This window comes from Chrysoperla carnea, chromosome 5 (assembly GCF_905475395.1).
Source record: "Chrysoperla carnea chromosome 5, inChrCarn1.1, whole genome shotgun sequence".
In the NCBI taxonomy this organism is placed as follows: Eukaryota; Metazoa; Arthropoda; class Insecta; order Neuroptera; family Chrysopidae; genus Chrysoperla; species Chrysoperla carnea.
Genome location: NC_058341.1, coordinates 22,312,931 through 22,334,915, shown reverse-complemented (window position 1 = coordinate 22,334,915; position 21,985 = coordinate 22,312,931). Strand labels below are relative to the sequence as shown.

The 21,985-nt window shown below is 28.4% G+C and overlaps 4 protein-coding genes and 1 long non-coding RNA gene across 5 annotated transcripts; 3 read left to right on the top strand and 2 right to left on the bottom strand.

Annotated features, from left to right (window-relative positions):
* Positions 1–6,424: 6,424 nt before the first annotated feature.
* On the top strand, positions 6,425–8,878 carry LOC123301056 (zinc finger protein 850-like). Its single transcript, XM_044883784.1, has one exon. It carries the CDS (start codon positions 6,689–6,691, stop codon positions 8,876–8,878), a length of 2,190 nt encoding a protein of 729 aa, XP_044739719.1. The 5' UTR covers positions 6,425–6,688.
* A 1,249-nt stretch (positions 8,879–10,127) lies between these two features.
* On the bottom strand, positions 10,128–12,776 carry LOC123299949 (60S ribosomal protein L23). The gene is made up of 3 exons (XM_044882373.1): positions 12,685–12,776; positions 12,419–12,502; positions 10,128–10,815 (listed from the first exon to the last, which is right to left on the bottom strand). Exons 1-3 carry the CDS (start codon positions 12,695–12,697, stop codon positions 10,490–10,492), a joined length of 423 nt encoding a protein of 140 aa, XP_044738308.1. The 5' UTR covers positions 12,698–12,776; the 3' UTR covers positions 10,128–10,489.
* Positions 12,777–13,631: 855 nt separating this feature from the next.
* On the top strand, positions 13,632–15,978 carry LOC123300059 (metaxin-2-like). Its single transcript, XM_044882531.1, has 4 exons — positions 13,632–13,748; positions 13,856–14,193; positions 14,937–15,178; positions 15,690–15,978. Exons 1-4 carry the CDS (start codon positions 13,703–13,705, stop codon positions 15,847–15,849), a joined length of 786 nt encoding a protein of 261 aa, XP_044738466.1. The 5' UTR covers positions 13,632–13,702; the 3' UTR covers positions 15,850–15,978.
* Positions 15,979–17,368: 1,390 nt separating this feature from the next.
* On the bottom strand, positions 17,369–21,311 carry LOC123300058 (GPI mannosyltransferase 4). The gene is made up of 3 exons (XM_044882529.1): positions 20,866–21,311; positions 19,270–20,209; positions 17,369–18,406 (listed from the first exon to the last, which is right to left on the bottom strand). The coding sequence occupies exons 1-3, from the start codon at positions 21,098–21,100 to the stop codon at positions 17,605–17,607; spliced, it is 1,977 nt and encodes a 658-aa protein (XP_044738464.1). The 5' UTR covers positions 21,101–21,311; the 3' UTR covers positions 17,369–17,604.
* On the top strand, positions 20,723–21,260 carry LOC123300060. The gene is made up of 2 exons (XR_006535367.1): positions 20,723–20,799; positions 21,107–21,260. It is a non-coding gene; the product is annotated as an uncharacterized LOC123300060 (long non-coding RNA).
* Positions 21,312–21,985: the final 674 nt, after the last annotated feature.

Here is a 21,985-nt window from a genome sequence, read left to right as displayed (position 1 = left end):
AAAATAACTTGCACATCAAAAGGATTTGAAAAAATTAAAATTTTATGCAGATTGAAGAAATTTGTTTTTCTTATTTACAGTAAAATTCTGTTTTTTTGGAGATAGAACTTTCGAACTTAAGGCAGCAATGTAGGCTTAGCATAACGTATTTAGGACAAAACTTCGGTAAAATTTGAATCTAGTAATCATAATAACATGTTTCTTTGTCAATAGTAACATGTTTACACGCCGCCGTCGGAGTGTTTTTAGGAAAAATAATTATCTCATTGTTATTCAATTTCAACTTTCAATCAAACTTTTTCCCTAGGAACGTGAAATTTTTTTTTGTTTGAAAATTAGGAATTAGCGTTGTCACATCTCTAGATTTGAACGGAAGACTCCAGAAATTGTGTAGTAACTCCCGCTATCAACATGAATCTTCCAGTGTATAGTAAATAATGATATTTTTTTATTATTTGTTTCATATTCAGATAAATTCGATAATTCTAGTTTTGGTTTATCTCCCGACATCCCCGAACATTGAGGTGGCAGTCCCATTAAAAATCCAAAAGAGAACATTTTCTTAATGAAGCCACTACCAAAGATATCTCAAGTATATACGTACTGCGGACCATTCCTCTTTATTGAAAAATTAAATTTAATCTTGCTAAGCATAATCGCTGAACACACTGTATAAAATATTCTACCTTGTTGAGTCTTTGTTCAAATTAACGGTTATACACTTTGGCAAGCAGATGTGTAAAAGAATTTCAATACTCCGCTGCACTAATAATCGCACACTTTATGAAGAATAAACACTTGATTTTTCAAACAACAACAACAAAAAAATTGGTAAAGATGTAGTCTCATAAAACTGTTTTAAATGAATGTCAATAATTTTATTATCACTCATAGTTTTATTTAAGACATATTCTGATGATTACTTTTTATTATGATGTTAATTTTTTTTTCTTCGGTTTAAAAATAACAAAAAAAAAATTTGATCAATGTTATGGAGAGCTTTTTGATAACAGTCTAGTTCCTAAAATATCCGATGTCCGTACAATTCATGGCTCTATTGGTTTCTTTTACATCAATTCCAGTCCATAATCAAAACATTTTTTATCTATACTCTTCATTATTTATTTAAAACCTTTGCTCAGTTGGAAACCGACCATTATTACCGAAATTTCAACAGGCTTCCTTTTCGGAAAGCCATTAATTTATTTATGGCCCACATAGTTCCGTTGTCTTTGGACGATTTCGTAAGTGCCCTCTACGATATCCGGATGAAGTTTTCCATATAGAAAGTGGGCACCCCACAATCCGAGCTTTCACTCAAACTATTTCGAAATCATCCTACAACGTACAAGCGTACGTTGCTCTTCAGAAAAAGATACCTCATGGCACTTGACAATTGCTGATGACAATTGATTCGGTGTTATCTAAATTTTATATATTTTCTTAAAGGTTTTCTAGTTTTAGTAATGGCTATCCGTCCATTTAGGTTAAATTTTGGTATCAACGGTTTTTATATAAGATTTTTCCAGGTAAGAAACGATTAAAAGTGTTTGTATATTTCTAATGTATTTATTTAATAAGATGATTATATTATAGGTAAAGTTTAGGCTAGGTACTATAGATTCTAAGATTTTAACTTTGTAAAATGGCGATAAAAATAAATAATTATGAACTTTAGTGAAAGTTTGAGAGTTTATATTTAGCATTAAATGAAGCCAAAAAGATAAGGATATTGGTTAAGACTGTAACGTTCATTTTTTACGGGTTTCATTTAGTTTTTATTATATTTATAAATTATATTACATTACTGCATATAGTACAGATTGGACTTGAATATTTATTTCTTATTCTTTTATCATAATTCATAATATTTGGGACCTAGTGTCTCAAATAACAATAAGATAATTAGTAAGTCCCTTTTTGATCTTTGGTAAAATCCAGGTAGAAAATTAAATTAAATGAAACTTCTTGTACAAAATATAAATAAAATATTACAATTATTTATACATATTAAAGTAACATTGATGTAGGGATGCAACTAACAAGTAGTAAATTACCTATAACCAAATTGAATAAGCAATATAAAAATGTATGAGATATATTTATTATATGTATATGAAATTATCGAAGTTAATTTATCCCAAAAAAAAACTTAATTTCCATTTTAAAAAAGTGCAGAACAAGAATTCTATTTTTTATTTTTCTATGTCAAAACTTTTCGACTGCACAATTTTCTTACTTAATTAAAACTACTTTTAAATAATTCTATTTTAAAATATTTCTACTTTTAAGAATAATACTTTAATTAAATTACACTCCTAAGTAATAATGTTTAATAAAAAACCTGCCTTAGCATTTTTCTACTCCAAAATAGTTTTATTCTGAAAGATTTATGCTATCAAATATTCCTGTTTTTAAAGTCATTCTCATGATTTTACCGTTAAACATAGAAACGTATGACCAATATTTGGTTCTTACAAAGCTACAAATTATAATAAATTCTGATTGGAAAAGTTAACGTAGGCATACAAATCCTCCCTCGCTTTCCACAGAACTTAAATTCAGAATATATTGCTATAGTGCAGCGGGTAACGACTGGTATAACATAAAATCCAATTATTCACGTTTTACATCAATTATGGGTAAAATAAGAAAAGCACGTGGCTATATATTTATTTATCTTTTTTTCTAGATATAATTTGTTTAAAGATTTCGAAGAAAAAAATGTTATTATATCATAAAAGAGTTAGTTTTCATTTAATGTTTATCCTTTATTTTCCAAAAACATTAGCATTGATAATTTCATCATGGAAAATAAATTAATTATACCTAGGTATTGTTGTTCTTCATTGTTCATTTTATTTTCTCTTCGGAGAATTATTTTAAAATTAGACACAATAAGTTTTTTAATGTGGAAAATCTTAGAATACCTTAATATTTTTCCAAGATGGCAGCCAAAAAATGCATTTGCAACACTTCAATTTTTCTAGACTTTTTTATAGATACGAAAGTCTATCAATAAAAAAAATTTGAGCCTTCAAACCAAACATTGTTGGTTAAGGCTGATAAATAAATTGAATTTTATTAATTTTTTCTGTTTGCGATTAAAAGACTGTATAAATGCTATAGCATTTAGCGATATTGGTTTGTAGCCTTGAAAACAGTTTTCATTGTGCGCAAATCCTAATTTATAGTAAAATTTTTTTTTACAAGAAGGCTCAAATTTGTTATATTGAACTAATATTACGGATGTAAATTTTATGTCACCAAAAGTTTACCTTATTTGCAAAATCCAAAATGGTAACATACATTAAGTATGTTCACTGCTTTTTCAATGTTAAGATTAAATTACTGAAATAGTTACCATACATAAGAAAGCATTTACTGTTTTAATCATAACAAATTTGACAATTTTTATCTCATGAACTAAAAGTCTGAATTAGTTCTTCTTCTGGTATGTATTTACGTATTATTTGGACAATTTTTATCTCATAAACTGAACTGAATTAGTTCTGTTTTTGATATTATGTGTTTAAGTTTGTCTTAAGCAACTACCAATTTTTGTTCATATTTCTCCAAAAATGAAAACTTATGCACTGTATCTGAGGTCAACGAAGAGAAGTTGGAGTGGGTTTATATATCCGCTTGATTAAAATAATATTTGAACTGGATATTTGTATCATTTTCATTCCATAATTTTATTTTTGTATTGGACAGTTAAGACATAAATATCAAAATTTTACAAAAATCGCAATCGTATGGGTCTCATAAGATTTTGTCTTTTAGATCAATAAGATTTAACTGTCCTAAAGTAAAAAGTCTAAAGTCCTTTTTCATATAATTTTACTATAAATCCCGCGATAAAAAGAGGGTGGTGTTGTGTAAATTAATCAAGCCTTTTTGAAAAAAATGCGATAAAAATCTATTTCACGAACTTTTACAAAACCATTTAAAAAAACACAGTTCCTGTATGATATCTCATAGGAACCGTGCATTTTTTCGGGATAAAAATTAGCCCATGTCATTTTCTTACCCCTAAACTACCACTACCTATGCAAAAAATCATGTCGATTCAATCAAGTGGCTGCAAATAAATTAATGCAGAAATTTTTGGTAACTGTCACACGTTAACTTAAAAGAAGAATTTTAATTGAGACGATTCAGCAACTATCCTGTCAGTAAAGGGCGTTACAATGTTACTTCCAAAGCGTCCAAAGAGCCCCTACTGGCACCTGCACTATTTAAATGACGTCATCAAAGATCAAACAAATTTGTTGATAATTATGATAAGATGATATATTATCACGGATTTATGATATGTACAAAAATGGAATATTTTCTACTCTCTTTAATTATATTCTTATTCTAATATCACATGCGGGGTAAACACGAGTATATAGGTATATACATATTCATGATTTGTTCAAATACAAAAAACAATTTAGAACCGGCCATATCAGAAACAGAAGTTCACAATTTGTGAAGAACTGCGCCTTAAAAAAAACTTTGTAATACGGATGGTACAGCTCACAGTGTATATATACAAATCAAAGATGTAACAAATTAGGAAAAACGAAATAAATCACTCATTTTTTTGCTAAAAGATATCTTTCATTAGAAGTCAAATACTATTCGTAAACGTACAATTCGTTAATAAATAATAAATTGTTAATTAAATAAAACTGTCTATGTAAAAGTTGACTCATTTTTCATGGCTGACTGTTTGTCAATTAATCGAAAAACTCTTACATATTTAAAACATACACGTAATACAAGTTGCCTATTTATCAATATTTTAAGCCAATTGTTACATGTAACGTTTCATTTAATTATCGATTTATTGTTTATATTAACAAATAGAAACATTTGCGTAACTATCTCACACTTTACAAATGATATTTGACATCTAAGAAACACACTCCACTAGGTTTTAGCAAAAAGTGATTGTGACAATTGTCACGAAACTATTCAACTAAAGAAAATTTAAATATTTTACATTTATTTTATCTTATTATATCTTTACTCGATTGACATTTGTCCGGAACAAAAAATAATCTCTTTTTAAATGAAAAACCCTTATATGAACTAACTTTAAGCTCCTGCTCTTAGTAGCACATAAATTTCCCTCCATCGTAGTTGGGGCTACTTGCTGGTTAATTTTCTGAAACACAGATTATAATTTATTACATAAATAGATAGGCAACTCTACTGCACTGAAATGTTGTCCAAAAAGCCCTCTGGAGGAAGGCACTTACAATAAACTATTTAAAAAAAAAAATGGCGGGAATTAGGTACTATTCGAAATATTTCTATTCAGTTTATCATTTTTTTAAAATGTTTTTTGTATTTATTTGTCTACTAATGAAATAAAGTGAAGTTTTTTTGAATAAAATAACAAATATCAATAAAATAATAATTTATTGCAATATTTGATATAAAAAACATATTTATTTTAATATTAACATTATTAATAACAATTAATTATTAGTTTGATGTAAGTTAAATACAATGTAAAACCATTTTATTTCGTTAATAGTCAATTATAATCACAATTAAACACTACCCAAATGTAATCAACACAATTAAAGCGCTAAAATAAACTCAGTACATATCATAAAAAAATCGAAAAATAATATAAACACATCTAAAACGACTAAATTACACTAATTAGTTAATGAACAGGGGCATAATGAAAACAGCCAAAATACTTAAATAATGCCACTATTCAAATAATCCACAAAATGTTAATAAAGACAATCAATTGAGAATACACACAAAGAAATTTAACGAATTATAATGCAAACCTTTGCAAACGAATTTTGAAAGACGTTTTGTTTATTTTATAACAATATATAAAATATTGTTTCCTCAACAACCATTGAAAAGGATAAGTTATTATCAAAACTAATAGATGGGCGTACACGAATATAACGTGTAGAGCCACCTGGAGAAAGGCAACTTCAGAGAACGGAAATAATAAAAATTTTACAGGGAGTTGCAGATCCTGTTTTAAATTAAAAACTATAATCTGTGTTCTGTATTTTCAAAACGTGCAACGTAACCTCCATTTAGTTGTAAGGTAAACATTTATTACGAATTGTGATCAAAATACAAACACAAAATGGAAAATTATATTAATGAAATAAATAATCATTTGTTTACCAATGAAAAAAACATTAAATTAGAAAACAAATTAAATACTGAATTTATGATAAAAGATGAAATATTTGAAGAAAATGGAATAATAGAACCTGAATTTATTAAAGACGAAATAATAGAAGAGAGTGTTGCAACAAAAAATACCAAAATAAATTTAAATGAACAATTGTTGATGGACAATTATGAAAATATTAAACTTGAACAACAATTACACACTGAATTAATTATTAAGAACGATGAAAATGATTTAGAATATTTACAAAATGACAACGAAAACAAATTTTTTTCATGCAGTGATTGTCATGAAACATTTGAAACTAAACGAAGTCTAATTATTCATCGACGAATTCATAATGAAGAAAAGAATTATTCATGTGAAGATTGTGGTAAAACATTTGTTTTGAAGAGATCTTTAATTCTACACCAACGAAATCACAATGGAGACAAACTTTTTTCATGTGATATTTGTCAAAAAGCATATGCTCAGCTATCTTATTTAAAAGCACACAAACTAATTCACACTGGGGAAATGCGTTTTTCATGTAAAGATTGTGATAAATCATTTACTCAAAAAACCCATTTAATTCAACACTTACGAATTCATACTGGAGAAAAACCTTTTTCATGTAAAGATTGCGATAAATCATTTACTCAAAAAAACAGTTTAATTGGACACTTAAGAATTCACACTGGAGAAAAACCTTTTTCATGTAAAGATTGTGATAAATCATTTAGTTTGAAAAGCAATTTAATTCAACACTTACGAGTTCACACTGGAGAAAGACCTTTTTCATGTAAAGATTGTGATAAATCATTTACTGAAAGAAGCCATTTAATTCAACACTTACCAATTCATACTGGAGAAAAACCTTTTTCATGTAATGATTGTGATAAATCATTTACTGTAAGAAGCAATTTAATTCAACACTTACGAATTCATACTGGAGAAAAACCTTTTTCATGTAAAGATTGCGATAAATCATTTACTCAAAAGAACAGTTTAATTGGACACTTACGAATTCACACTGGAGAAAAACCTTTTTCATGTAAAGATTGTGATAAATCATTTAGTTTGAAAAGCAATTTAATTCATCACTTACGAGTTCACACTGGAGAAAAACCTTTTTCATGTAAAGATTGTGATAAATCATTTACTGTAAGAAGCAATTTAATTCAACACTTAAGAATTCATACTGGAGAAAAACCCTTTTCATGTAAAGATTGTGATAAATCATTTACTGAAAGAAGCCATTTAATTCAACACTTACCAATTCATACTGGAGAAAAACCTTTTTCATTTAAAGATTGTGATAAATCATTTACTGTAAGAAGCAATTTAATTCAACACTTAAGAATTCATACTGGAGAAAAACGTTTTTCATGTAAAGATTGTGATAAATCATTTACTGAAAGAAGCCATTTAATTCAACACTTACCAATTCATACTGGAGAAAAACCTTTTTCATGTAAAGATTGTGATAAATCATTTATTGAAAGAAGCCATTTAATTCAACACTTAAGAATTCATACTGGAGAAAAACCTTTTTCATGTAAAGATTGTGATAAATCATTTACTTATAAAAGCAATTTAATTCAACACTTACGAGTTCACACTGGAGAAAAACCTTTTTCATGTAAAGATTGTGATAAATCATTTATTGAAAGAAGCCATTTAATTCAACACTTAAGAATTCATACTGGAGAAAAACCTTTTTCATGTAAAGATTGTGATAAATCATTTACTTATAAAAGCAATTTAATTCAACACTTACGAGTTCACACTGGAGAAAAACCTTTTTCATGTAAAGATTGTGATAAATCATTTATTGAAAGAAGCCATTTAATTCAACACTTAAGAATTCATACTGGAGAAAAACCTTTTTCATGTAAAGATTGCGATAAATCATTTAGTTTGAAAAACAGTTTAAATAAACACTTACGAGTACACACTGGAGAAAAACCTTTTTCATGTAAAGATTGTGATAAATCATTTACTCAAAAATGCCATTTAATTCAACACTTACGAATTCACACTGGAGAAAAACCTTTTTCATGTAAAGATTGTGATAAATCATTTACTGTAAGAAGCAATTTAATTCAACACATAAGAATTCATACTGGAGAAAAACCTTTTTCATGTAAAGATTGCGATAAATCATTTAGTTTGAAAAGCAATTTAAATAAACACTTACGTGTTCACACTGGAGAAAAACCTTTTTCATGTAAAGATTGTGATAAATCATTTACTGAAAGAAGCCATTTAATTCAACACTTACCAATTCATACTGGAGAAAAACCTTTTTCATGTAAAGATTGCGATAAATCATTTACTCAAAAATGCCATTTAATTCAACACTTACGAATTCACACTGGAGAAAAACCTTTTTCATGTAAAGATTGTGATAAATCATTTACTGACGGAAGCAATTTAATTCAACACTTGAGAATTCATACTGGAGAAAAACCTTTTTCATGTAAAGATTGCGATAAATCATTTAGTTTGAAAAGCAATTTAAATAAACACTTACGTGTTCACACTGGAGAAAAACCTTTTTCATGTAAAGATTGTGATAAATCATTTACTGTAAGAAACCATTTAATTCAACACTTAAGAATTCATACTGGAGAAAAACCTTTTTCATGTAAAGATTGCGATAAATCATTTAGTTTGAAAAGCAATTTAAATAGACACTTACGAAGAACTCACACTGGAAAATAATTTTGTTCGTATGAAGATTATGAAAAAAAAATTTACTTCGAAAGGTAATAGAGAATATTCATGTATTTTTTTAATATTTTTAATTCATTGTTTACACCGTTATAACAAAGTAAAAAATATAAATACTGTTTAAAAATGCTGTATTTAAGTGTACAAAAATATTTAAAATACATTATAATTTTGAGATATTTAAACGCAGTTTTTGGCGCTCTCTGTTGATGACGTATAAGTACGTGATCTGTCAATTGGTGACAGTTCAATGTATAATTTACACTTAAAAAAAAATGAATTTACAACACAGAATTTACACTCGTTATTATTAAGTTTTCTAATAAAAAGCCGTAGATTAGTATAATTTAATGAAATACCATATAAAATGTAAGTAATTAATATCATACGGTATGTCAACAAATTTGACAAGCCCGTAGAAATTTTTAAATGCACTCACTGAATTTGTACTTTTATTAATTAATTTTAAGTAATGAAAAAGATATTAATTACTAAAATAGTGGTTTAGTTGAAATGTCCAGTCATTCAACTTACGGAAGAAAAATATTTGAACCAAATTTAAATTTCATGAATATTCCCTATTTAATTCAACACTTACGTAACTTTTTCATGTGAAGATTGTGATGAAACATTTGGTTGGAAGAAATCTTTAATTCAACAAAAACGAATAAATCACACTAAATAAAACCAAATTTTATATAAAAAGTTTGTGAAACATTTACTGAAGAAGTACTTTAACTGCACATAAATGAATTACTGATGAATTAAATGAAATATTTACCGAGAATCTCATTTGAAGAATTATATAAAAAATTTTTAATTGTAATTAAAAAATCTCAATAAAACTACTTGTAAATTTGTATATGTGTTTGTCAGTTTATAATGTTTTTTTTTCTTTTCACAGCAAGATTAGGATCCATACCATGGACATAGGAATATTTTAAAGGGGATGGAGTATAACCGAGTGTGGAGAGTCTCACTCAGGGGGAAGAGGCAGGGTATCATTGTGCTTACTTTCTATTCGCTGTTAACTAGACGCATGCTGAAAGTATGCTCAAAGCCTTCTTTAAGTGTTTTTGATTCGTTTGTAAGCATGGAAACATTGCCTTTTGATACCTTGCCAATTCTGTCCAGTGGTTTGAGCTATGTGTTAATAGATCAATCAGTCAGCCAGCCACGGATTACATACAGATTTAGTTGCGCATGGGATAACAGAGAAAAATAAAAATACACTCCAAAATAATTTGGAACTAAGCTGATATAGTCATTTAATTCTTGACAAGTTTTTACACTGATTAATTAAGCAGAACAATTAACATTCTCCTGACGTTTAAATCCACCACCGTCGAACGGTTTAACAACTGGTTATTTTGATATTTGCCCACCCTTATTTCTTCATGAGTTTTTCAGGTGTAGCCAGCCGCTAACCAAAGCCACCATGACTAAGTGGTTTGTTGTTAATTAAGGAATTAAAAAAAAGTTGTTAAAGAATCTCCTTTTTTTTGGTGATCAAGCAAGTGATCTTTTTATTTTTATAATTTTTTACAGTACCGCTTATAAACAAATATTATTTAATATATAATCACTTAAATAACAAAATTCTTAAGCAATACTGCTTGCATTTGATGCAATTCTTGGCCAAAGATCTGCACATTCTTTTGCAACGGGTCCTGTGATAGCTGATCCTTTCATTTCACCTTTGTTGTTTACAATAACACCAGCATTATCTTCAAAATATATAAAAACACCGTCCTTCCTTCTGAATGGTTTACGTTGTCGAATAACCACTGCTGGCATTACCTTTTTCCGGAGTTCTGGTTTACCTTTTTTGACAGTTGCTACAATCATGTCACCAGATCCAGCAGCTGGTAATCTGTTTAAGCGACCTTTAATACCTTGTACAGCGATAACATATAGATTTTTTGCTCCTATAAAAAAATAAAAATATAATTAGATTAATATTTGCAAAAAAAAAAAAAGCAATCGAAATTTAATTGAGCAAAACCTAAATAAGACTATCTACGCAAAAATATGTATAGCTCCACACACAGTGAATTAAATGAAGAACGTATTTCACTAATTATATAGTGTGTCCCCGGATAGAGGTAACTATACTTGTAAATTTCCTTATTTTGCATTTTAAGAAAAAGTCATTCTTTTTAAGAAGTTTTGCTTATTCTGAAAAGTATGTAGGTATATTTAAAACTTCTTAATAATGTACAGGGTAGCCAAAAATTTGGAATCACTATTTTTATTTTTGGTAAACTACCCTTCTTTTTTATAAGTTGGCGAAATGTTACTAAGAAAAGTTACTCGAAATTAACAATTATGGCTCTATACAAAATATCAAGAAGATCCGTGTACTTTAATTATAGCATCATTTTTTATTTGAACAAAAGCTCCAATTATAAAAAAACGTAACAAAGAAAATAATAATAAATCAATTAACTTGTACTATCCGAAAGTGTATTTATTTGTGGAAAATAAAACAGAAAATTGATTTTCTCGGATAAACAAAGTTGGAAAGATCTTCTTGATATTTGGTATAGAATCATAATTGTTAATTTCGAGTTACTTTTTTTAGTAACATTTTGTCAACTTATAAAAACGAAGGGTAGTTTACCAAAAAAAAAAATAGTGATATCAAATTTTTGGCTACCCCTTACATTATTAAGAAGTTTTAAATATACCTACATACTTTTCATAATAAGCAAAACTTCTTATAAAGAATGACTTTTTTTCTTAAAATGCAAAATAAGAAAATTTACAAGTATAGTTACGTCTATCCGGGGTCACACTGTATATTATGACAGTAGTTTATTATTTAGGTAAGGTAAAACTTTTCCAATGTGTACCTATTTAATTTTTTAAGTATCAACGAGATTTTTTAATAGTGGGATTTTTATAAAGGCAAATGTACTATTATCTCTGGCTCCAGCTTTGGCTCTAGAGTTTGGATACTTTTAATCTGTTGACAATTTATTAACAAATCGCAACAACTTCAATTATTAGTGGGAGGTTAAAAAAATAAAAGCTGGCTGCCATAATTCAGGTTTCGAAAAGAAACATTGGCAGTTAACTTACTATAATATTCATTTTGATGAGCCTGAAACATTTAATCGTTTGGGAAATTGCGACAATGTGTGTTTTTCTGAATTCAAGAAACATTTTTAATTTGGTAGCTTAAAATTGATAAATATTAGATTTGGTTTCATCAATCAATCCTTTAATTTCCTAACGCTAATAAAAGTAGGCTTTAGCGAAAAGTAAACTCATATTTTGAAAACTGAATTTTCATCGTACACATCAAAATATTTCAATAGTACCAAAATTTATGTACATCAGACTGATTAAGTAAGCTCAAATTGTTATCAGAAAGTTTTAAAACACCAAACGTAATGATTATTGACTAATTATTTATAAAAACCAAAAATTTCTTTAAACTTGATGCTAGAGCACACATATGAAATTTTAGGTTGGATTACTTAGGTTAAATAAAAGCATCAAATTTGATAAAAAATTATTTCTTACCTGTATTATCCGCACAATTTATAACGGCTCCAACAGGAAGACCGAGAGAAATTCGGAATTTAGCTCCGGCTGAACCACCACGTCCTAAAATAAAAACAATTTTTTTACACACATGTCAAAATATAAATAAAACACTTTTAAAACATTATTCACAAAAATTTTGTGAAGACAATTTATAAAAACCATTTTAAATTAGTTTGATATTAATATTAATGTTTTAAACAAATTGATGAAATAAATATTTAAAGATTTTAATAATCACATACCTCTCTTCGACATTTTTACTCTCTAGAATTTAAATGAGAAAGGAAGTTTCAATCTATATAAACATATTCTTTCTTCATTCATCAGAGAGCAGCACTGTATAGTGTACTACACAAGAAACTGGATTTGAACTATGGAGGCTTCTGGTCAAATTATTTAAATAATTTGAACCAATAAATTAAAATTAATAAATTCAACATTTTTCATCATATCATAATGTAAATGCTACCTAACCCCATCTAACTAAATATAACACATCGTAGGTCATGGGTTTTAGCTCTCGGTGGATTTTTTTCATAACTTTAGACAAAAGTCTTCTCAAATTCATATGAAAAATAATCTCAATGTAACGAAAAAAACCAATAATGAACCATTTCCGAGTATTTTAAGCTCCAATGTTTAAGCGAGAGACTTATATATGTTTAATATTGGAATAAAAATTACTCGGAAATGACCCATTATTGGCCTTTTAGCGAAGTGAGACTTTTGATAGGGACATTAGGACAAAGTTTTCCCAAAGTTTCAAAAAAAATTCCACGCTGACTCAAAGCCTATAAGGAATGTACGTAAAATTAATACAATGATGATCTAGCATTCTAAAATACATTTATAAACAAAATAATGATGGATTACAGAAGCAAATATTTAAAATAAATTCCATTTTCAACACTACGTGCCTTTAATAAATTTAAGTTAATTCAAATTAATTTTAATAAAAACGCCTTAACATAAAATATTTTAATTCTGCTTTTCTGATAAAAAAATGGGTGAATTACCATTGAAGAAAAAGGATATTGGTAATTTGGAAGATTTTCTTTAGCATTTTTTTTTTCTAGCTAGTTTTTAGTCAATTGAATTCAGTTTTTTAACATAAGTATAGTTAGATAATTAAATTAATAATAATAAAATCGCGCTTCTTTTTATATTAATATATTATAGTTGTAGGTTCATAGATGTCGTATAACTTTTTCACCGAGAAAAGGATTATTATAAATTAATTATAATTATTTAAATAAAATTATGCCATCACCATTGTTAGCTGAATCAATTGCTTTAGAAATTGGAGGTATATATATTAGCTTTTATAAATCGTTTATGAAAATTTAAAACATATAGGTTATCAAAAAATATTGCCGTTTTTTACCTACAGTAATATTTCCTTCTATCGTTTAGGGCAAGAACCATGGCCAGCTGACGTAAAACTATATCAACCATATGAAGTGGAGCAAATTTTATTACCAGACAATGCAAATTGTCTAGCAGTTCAAGCATATCTTCGAATGTGTGGCTTAACATATCAAATTGAGTCACGAGCAAATGCTGAATTTATGTCACCATCAGGAACTGTACCATTCATTAAATGTGGAAAATATGTTATACCCGAATTAGAGCCTATTGTTTCTTTTGTTGAGAATAAAGGCATTTCATTGACTACCAATTTCGATGATTCCCAAAAGAATGATATGAAAGCGTACATTTCATTAATAAACTTTGTATTGGGCAATAGTGAGGTATACATATTTTTTTTTTTCTTCCATAACGAATGTACGTACACAATATCTCCAAAAGTTGATTTTATAACGCCCTAATGTATATATCAAAGATAATATATGAAAACATTAAGCAAACGTCCTTAATTCAGTTTTGAGATCAACTTAAGTAATGTTATTATTTAAGTAATGTTTACAAAACCATCATACTCAACCATGATTCGGCCTCAAATCATTTCCGTTCGATTCAGTGTAAAAAATATACATCAGAAAAGATCTTCCGACAACGAACAACCCTAATAGGTTGGAGCTATTATCTCCGGAGAATGCAAGTTTATCTAATAGGGCTTCTTAATTACTGAATTGTATTTTTCTTTTATTGTACGATAGCTTACACAGCTCCACTTACTTCGATGGCGTTGGATCCCTAGCACCTAGACCAAGGGGTCGTCTGTGCCCTTCTTTAGAATAACCTTTTACCCGAAAGCGAAACGTCTCCGGAAGAGAGAGTGGGATCCTCAAAGATCCCCATGTTATGAAGGTGGTAGTTCAATCGACAGTGTCCTGTAAAGAGTCCCACCACCCGTATGAACTGTTCTCTTGTAAATTTCAAACGAGTACAGTAAAATGGCCTACCTGTGGCTATACACAGTCCCAATAATCAAGTCAAAATGGGCTTACCGTAGCCATTCTTTGATTCGGTAAATTATGGATGTATAGTTAATAAAATTTCATTGGTAATTATAATATTATGATCATTTTAGCTATATGTATGCTGGGTGGATGAAGATACATATAACAAAGTGACTAAACCACGTTACAGTTCAGTTTATCCATGGCCTTTGAATCACATACAGACTAGGTCGAAGAGAGCAGCTGTCATTAAACACTTAAAGGCTGTAAAATATTATAATAAAACGATTGAAGAAGTTTATCAGGAAGTTGAACAGTGTTGTAGATCGTTATCAGACCGTTTGGATGATAAAGAGTATTTCTTTGGCTCTAAGTAAGTATACTTTATTTGATGAAATTAAATTACTTACAGATAATTTTAAATCATTCAAGCTAGTATTTTTCTTTACTCATGTAGAATAAGTATGCTCTTTTTGCATTGTTTCCCGTATAGTTAGAGAGATGTACATATGATTTACTGATGGTCATGGTAACCGTCTGCTGAGCCTTAAATATGATAGTAGGTAATGTTCCAAGTCGCCCTGTAAGGTTCCTCGAATTTCTATGTGTCATATCCCCCCCCCCCCCCCAGGGAATAATTCGTGTTTTTCAAAGTGCTGTCAAAAAAATCCCTGACCACTTGCTTTTCTGCCAGACATATTTGCCTGAATCTTTTAACATCCTCAACGAATCTCTTTCGAATTTTTTTTTTAAAGTTCTGAAGAGTACATGCGGTATGGTCGACAAGAAATTTCCTCGAATAGCTCTTGTTTAATACTTTTTCTGTACATTTGATAAAAGAGTAAAGGGTTTAAATATTTCTGTTGTTATTTTTTTTGTTTCAGACCTTCTGAATTGGATGCACTTGTATTTGGTCATTTATTTACTGTGATTACAACATCATTACCAAATAGTCAATTTGCACCAATTGTAAGACAATTTCCATCATTAGTTGAACTAGCACAACGTATTGAACGTGAATATTTCCAAAGGGATTCATATTAAATAGTTTATTACGCACAATTTCATAGCAAGTATTTTTAAAATACTTTATTATTTGTTGAAGTTAGTGATTGTTATGTGAAACAAATTTATGTACCATAATTTATTCAATAAAAAAATTTAAATATTCGACCTCGGGTTTTTCTTTCGAACAGTTTAGTAAAAATTGAATTGCAAGTTTATGCGTAAAAAAGCGTGTGCTGTTCTCTAAGGCTAGTAAAATTCTTTTATATGATGGTTTCAACATTAGAGAAAGTAAAACAAAAGGACGGGGCGGAGTTATTATAGTAGAAGAGTAAATGGTTTTCAAAATAAATTTTATAAATATGTTTATTATAAATTATTCTATTTACATGTAAAGGAGGGGCCACATTGTATGACAAACATCATAGAATGAACATATGGGCTAGTAAGAATTCAATTTGTGAGATCAAAAATTCAATTTTTTATAATTATGGCGACCATTGTCCGAATTATGAATATTTCGAATTATGTAATAATTGAAAGGAAAATGATAAACACAATGGCCACATGACAGGTTATCGGAGCGTTATCCGAGGATAATTAAAAGAAATTGTAATATTGTTGGGATGTCAGAAAAATTTCTATCAAGTAGTCCCATCTTTGATGAAAAAGGTCCTGATTTGGTACTCAAAGTGAAAATTTTTGTAGCACAAACATTTTTTAAAGTAACTCAAGTATATAAAAAAGCCTAATTCAGGAAAAATAGCACAATCTGGCAATCCTGGTGTTGTGTGATGTTTGTCATATACATGGCTCCAGCTAATTTGCTATAATAATAATAATATCACCAGGCATAAGATTAAATGCGTTATTTTCTGTTTGTACAATTTTTTTAATGTGTAGTCAAGCATTATGTGAAAAAATACCTAAAGCTTGGATGAAATTGGAATAGAAGCTTCAATAGCTGATAATATTTCTAAAATAAATCTTATTCTTAAGTTAAATATTTGAATTTCATTTAGATAAAAAATAATTTAACTGATGAAAACTTTTTTTATGATTATCTTTGGCAAAAAAAGGCTATTCTTAAAGTATTTACAGAAAATGTAAGCTTTGGAAAAATGTTTTAAAATACAACATTCTCTGTTTTAGTATGGATATTATAAGAATTTCACTGACAGACATTTTTTATCCATTTTTACACGAAAAATGGAAAAACGCCTCAAAGCATATTAAAACAAAACAAATTAATTATTCATTTTAAATTAAATCTAGAAAATTTTTATTTAAGGTAGTTTGGTCATAATAGTCAAGTTCTTAACAATTTGCGCATATATACGTCCACAATTTGTGACAGGTAATGTTTCTGTACATAATACACATACGTAGTTTGTATACATAAACTTAATACACGCACAACTAAATATTGATAAGTTGTTGTTCTTTTATTTTTAAATCTTTTCAACATGCCCTCCCTGAATTTGTACTTTTATTACTTAATTTTAGGTGATTAAAAAGATATTAATTACTAAAATAATGGTTTAATTGAAATGTCCAATCATTAAAGTTACAGAAGAAAAATATTTGAACCAAATTTAAATTTCATGAATATTCCCTATTAGTGCTTTTTCACACGTAAACACATTTTCTCTCATCACAATAGTGATTGTGATACGAAAGGTGATCAATCTGAATGATTAAATATATCTTGATTAATACTATTTCAATATCATAAAATTCTTAAGAAAAGTGGATTTACGGTCAAACTACCTTAAACATATACATCATTCTAATTTAACTAATTTCCCCCATATATGAGATACTATAAACATTCAGACTAAGAATATTTTCAAATTTGGAAATAATTGATAACAATTTATAATGTAACGTTTCATATTTGGCCAAACCCCATACATCAGGTGTTGTGATTGATTCAATACTTAAATGTGGAAATAAACTATCAATATAAGATAAGATAAAATTATCATTTTGTCGAATATTTGTTTCAAATTCATGTCCAAGTAAACTTGGTAAACAGATAAATATTTTAAAGGGTGTGGATGAACTTTTATACGTATTGTAAATAATATTCACTTTATCAACTAAATTCGATACTGGTTGACTTTGTTGTTCATAATAATAAACACGACGTTTCTTCTGAAAATATGCACCAGTCGTTGATCGAAAAATAATATTAGTGTCGGGCTGGTTTAATAAAATTCGTGGATAGCTGTATGTATGACTCAAAACTAAATGGAATGTTGTATTTAAAGGTGATGTGTTAATTTCATTGTGCACGAAATTTGATAAGTGATAAACACCACCCTGATGAATAAATCCATAAAAAATGGTCATCAAAAAATTGAATAACATCCATAATCGAAATAACGTATTCATAAATGATGTTTTTGACATAATATCATATAATTCATCACCATATAAAAATATTAACGGTAAAATTATTGGAATTATAAATCGTGGTTCTTGATGTGGGAACCATGATAGTAAAACTAGCGGTGAAATTAATGTGACACGCATAAAATTATCTATATCGATCGCACGATTGTATCCTTGAAGCTTAGGATTTTGTACAAATCTGAAAACAAAAATTAAAAATATTTTAAATATAGCGATAATCCGCGAGGCTACAACAAAATTTTTGTAACCATAAGTATACAAACTAATTTTCTTTGAAAAGCTCTGTAATATGTTGCAATGAAGCCTTGCAAACGTCTGTTTAGCCCCTTATTTGATTTGAATGAACGAATTAATTTTCAATTCGGCTGAAAATTGATTGATTGTTGCACTATCTTTGGTGTTTTTGTAAATCTGACCCAAACTAAAAAATTATATGATATTCCATCGTAAATCGTAAATATGCTAGATCGTAAGATTATGCTAAATCAAAGGAAAGGGATATCTAATATACATTTTCGGACAAAAATGGGAGAAAATTTAAGAGATTTCGCGAGGATCAAAATATTAAAAAATTCTTTTTACATTTTTTGAAACGTCAACAATTTTGTCGGCTCTGATAAGCTTACTTAAGTTTTGTGTTAGAACCTTTTCTAAGTAAATATGACAATTTTCTAGACGTATTTTAGAATTAAACTATCAATCTCAATTTTTTTGAATTGAATATCATGAACCTGGGAATAGTCATTCTGCATTTCTCGTACGGAAAAAGAACCGAGTGATAGAATAGATAGAATGTCCGGTAATCGAATGTAAAGAATTAGATTCTTCGTTAGAATCCCTTGTAAAATCAAAGTTTTAGTGAGTAGGAAAGAGGTGGTCAGTTTTTGACGGGCGAGCAGCCTGAGATAAGAGAAAGATCATACAAGAGGTCCGTTTATAACCAGATAATCATATTTTTCTATTTTATACGACATAGTACAGCAATAAATTAATTTTCAACTGGATTGTGCTGTTCTTAAGAACTAAAACATTCAAACTTACTTAATAGCGTTCATTAATAACGATCGTCCCATCACAAATGCCAAACATCCAAACAACAAAGGCATATTCACCAAAAAATGCACATATTTTGGATGTATTCCATGTTTCGCCAAATTATTAACATTCATATTATATTTCAAAAAATTCCATGGTGGAAAAACAAAATTTTTCAAGGATATATCTAAATTCATAATTTCTGGACCAGTTAAATATCCAAAATAGGATGAATCAACAATAATAATTAACAAAATTAACGGTACGGCACTTAATAAAAACATTAACATTCGTGTATGAACATCTTTAACTGTAATATATTCAGAACTTAGTCCACGATGTATCCAGAAAAATAATGGACCCACTCCAAATAAAACAAACGTGGGTCGATTAAAACAACCAATAACAGCGATACACGCTATTAGAAAACAATGTTGTAAATTTAAACTTTCAATTAATTTTAAAATTTTTAAATGTTTTACACGACTACGTGGTGTTTCCAAACCATTAGAAATACGTAAAAACTGTGCACGAAATTTTACGATTAATTGATGATCGTAAATACAAATTGCAATCATCCATATTAAAATTGAAAATAATACCATTTCAATTGTATTGGAAAATGTACGCGTTGCGTATACTAACATAACATATGAGCTGGCTAAAATCGTTAACTTTGCATGATATGGACGGGAATAAATACGACAAATATCGTATAAAGCGTAATCAATAATAAATGAAGCTATACATAGCGTTAATCGTGGAAATACTATTAACGAGTAAGGCGTGAGTATATTTATATCAAATATATATTCGAATAGTCGATTTAATTGTTTTAAACACCATATTGGAACTCCATGGACTATTCCTGGTATGAATATACTCCGTACTGGATTCGTCCGATTGAATTCCCATGGGAATTCTACATCTGCATTGAGAATTGAACCTGAAAACGATATTTTTAAGATTAAATATTTACCAAAAATTTCTTTCGTGGAAGGTATGATCGATATTTCTGTTCTGAATATAATTTGTCTGAATAGAAGTTATAATTATAGTTTTCTCAGTCGACCTTACAATGGAAAAGTTACTAATTCAAAAATGATAGAAATTGCTTATCGTAACTTAAATAATGTAGTTTTATCTTTGATCGCAGGAAAGTGCAATTCTCTCTTCCATACAAATTTTGTTTCAATTTAAACGTAAATCGAAAATTCAGTTAGTTTTTAGAAAAATCAAAAGAAGAGAGCATAATAAACTCTGAATGTTTTATACGCTAATTATGAGGAATTTCTTTTAGGAATTTCAGAAATATTAGTAAAATCCACAGGAAATTAAATTTTTGAGAAGGTATTAAATCACTCTTGCAAAAGGCCAATTCGATATTTTGTTTTTTTTACCAAGATTGAACTACCTGGTAACTTAAAATAAAAATCATTCCTCTACAAATTAAAAGAGGATAAAACAGGTTGTTTCGCATGAATTATGCTATTCCATTGGTCCATTATTCTAAAAACTGAATGCTCGCGATGCAGGGTAATTTATTAATCTGCGTAATTATTTGTAATCGATGTAGTTTGTAAAACTGTACAAAAATTTTACCTCCAACGACTTCAATAGACTGAATAAATTCATCTGGATGAATATAACCCGATTGGGGTAATAAAGTCATTAATATTCGAAGAAATACAAATACTATATATATTTTCGTATTTGTATCCTCATTTTCACGTTTCGTTTTGTAAACGGCATATAAGGCATCAAATTCATTTTCATCTACTTGATTATCTTCATCAGTCTTGTCACTCTCATTTTCATTGTTGTGATCTTCTGTCATTTTCAGGTTTGTTGGATGGATAAATACTTTATCGAAATATTACTACTTTAATCATAACTATACTTTTAAAAAGTTTTCTTTTCATCTGGCAAATTATAATTAGGAAGAAACCTTAATTAATTGAGTTTAACAGCAATAAAAATGTATAATAAAAGTTTAATAGTGTTTTTTATTCCTGCATTTATTTGCACGAAGTTCACACTGCACCGAACGAATGTATGGGGAGGGTGCGTTTGCACGGTGCTCTGCTAAAGAAGTTTTATTATTCTCTCATCCTAATTTTGAAATTTTTGTATTCTTTATGATATAAGGGTAGTATTTTGTACTAAACACCCTCGATAACACTGACAATAGCTGTAAAATTTTTAGGTTATAATGATTGTAAATGGTTAAATAATATTATCATGGAAATTTGCAGTGTTGATCAGCTTATGAAAATTTTAAACTTAGTTTAGTTATTTAAACTTTAATGCAATGAAATTTTAAATTATGGTGAATAGGGAATATTCATGAAATTTAAATTTGGTTCAAATATTTTTCTTCCGTAACTTTATTGACTGGACATTTCAACTAAACCAATATTTTAGTAATTAGTATCTTTTTAATTACTTAAAATTAATTAATAAAAGTACAAATTCAATTAGGGCGTTTGAAAATTTCTAAAACGGAAATTCAAATTTTTATGCGGACGTGACATCAAAGTACGGGCTTGTCAAATTTGTTGACATACTTTATAATATTAATTACTTACATTTTATATGGTATTTCATTAAATTATCCTATTCTACGGCTTTTATTAGAAAACGGTGTTGTAAATTCATTTTTTTAAAGTGTAAATTATACATTGAACTGTCACCAATTGACAGATCACGTACTTATACGTCA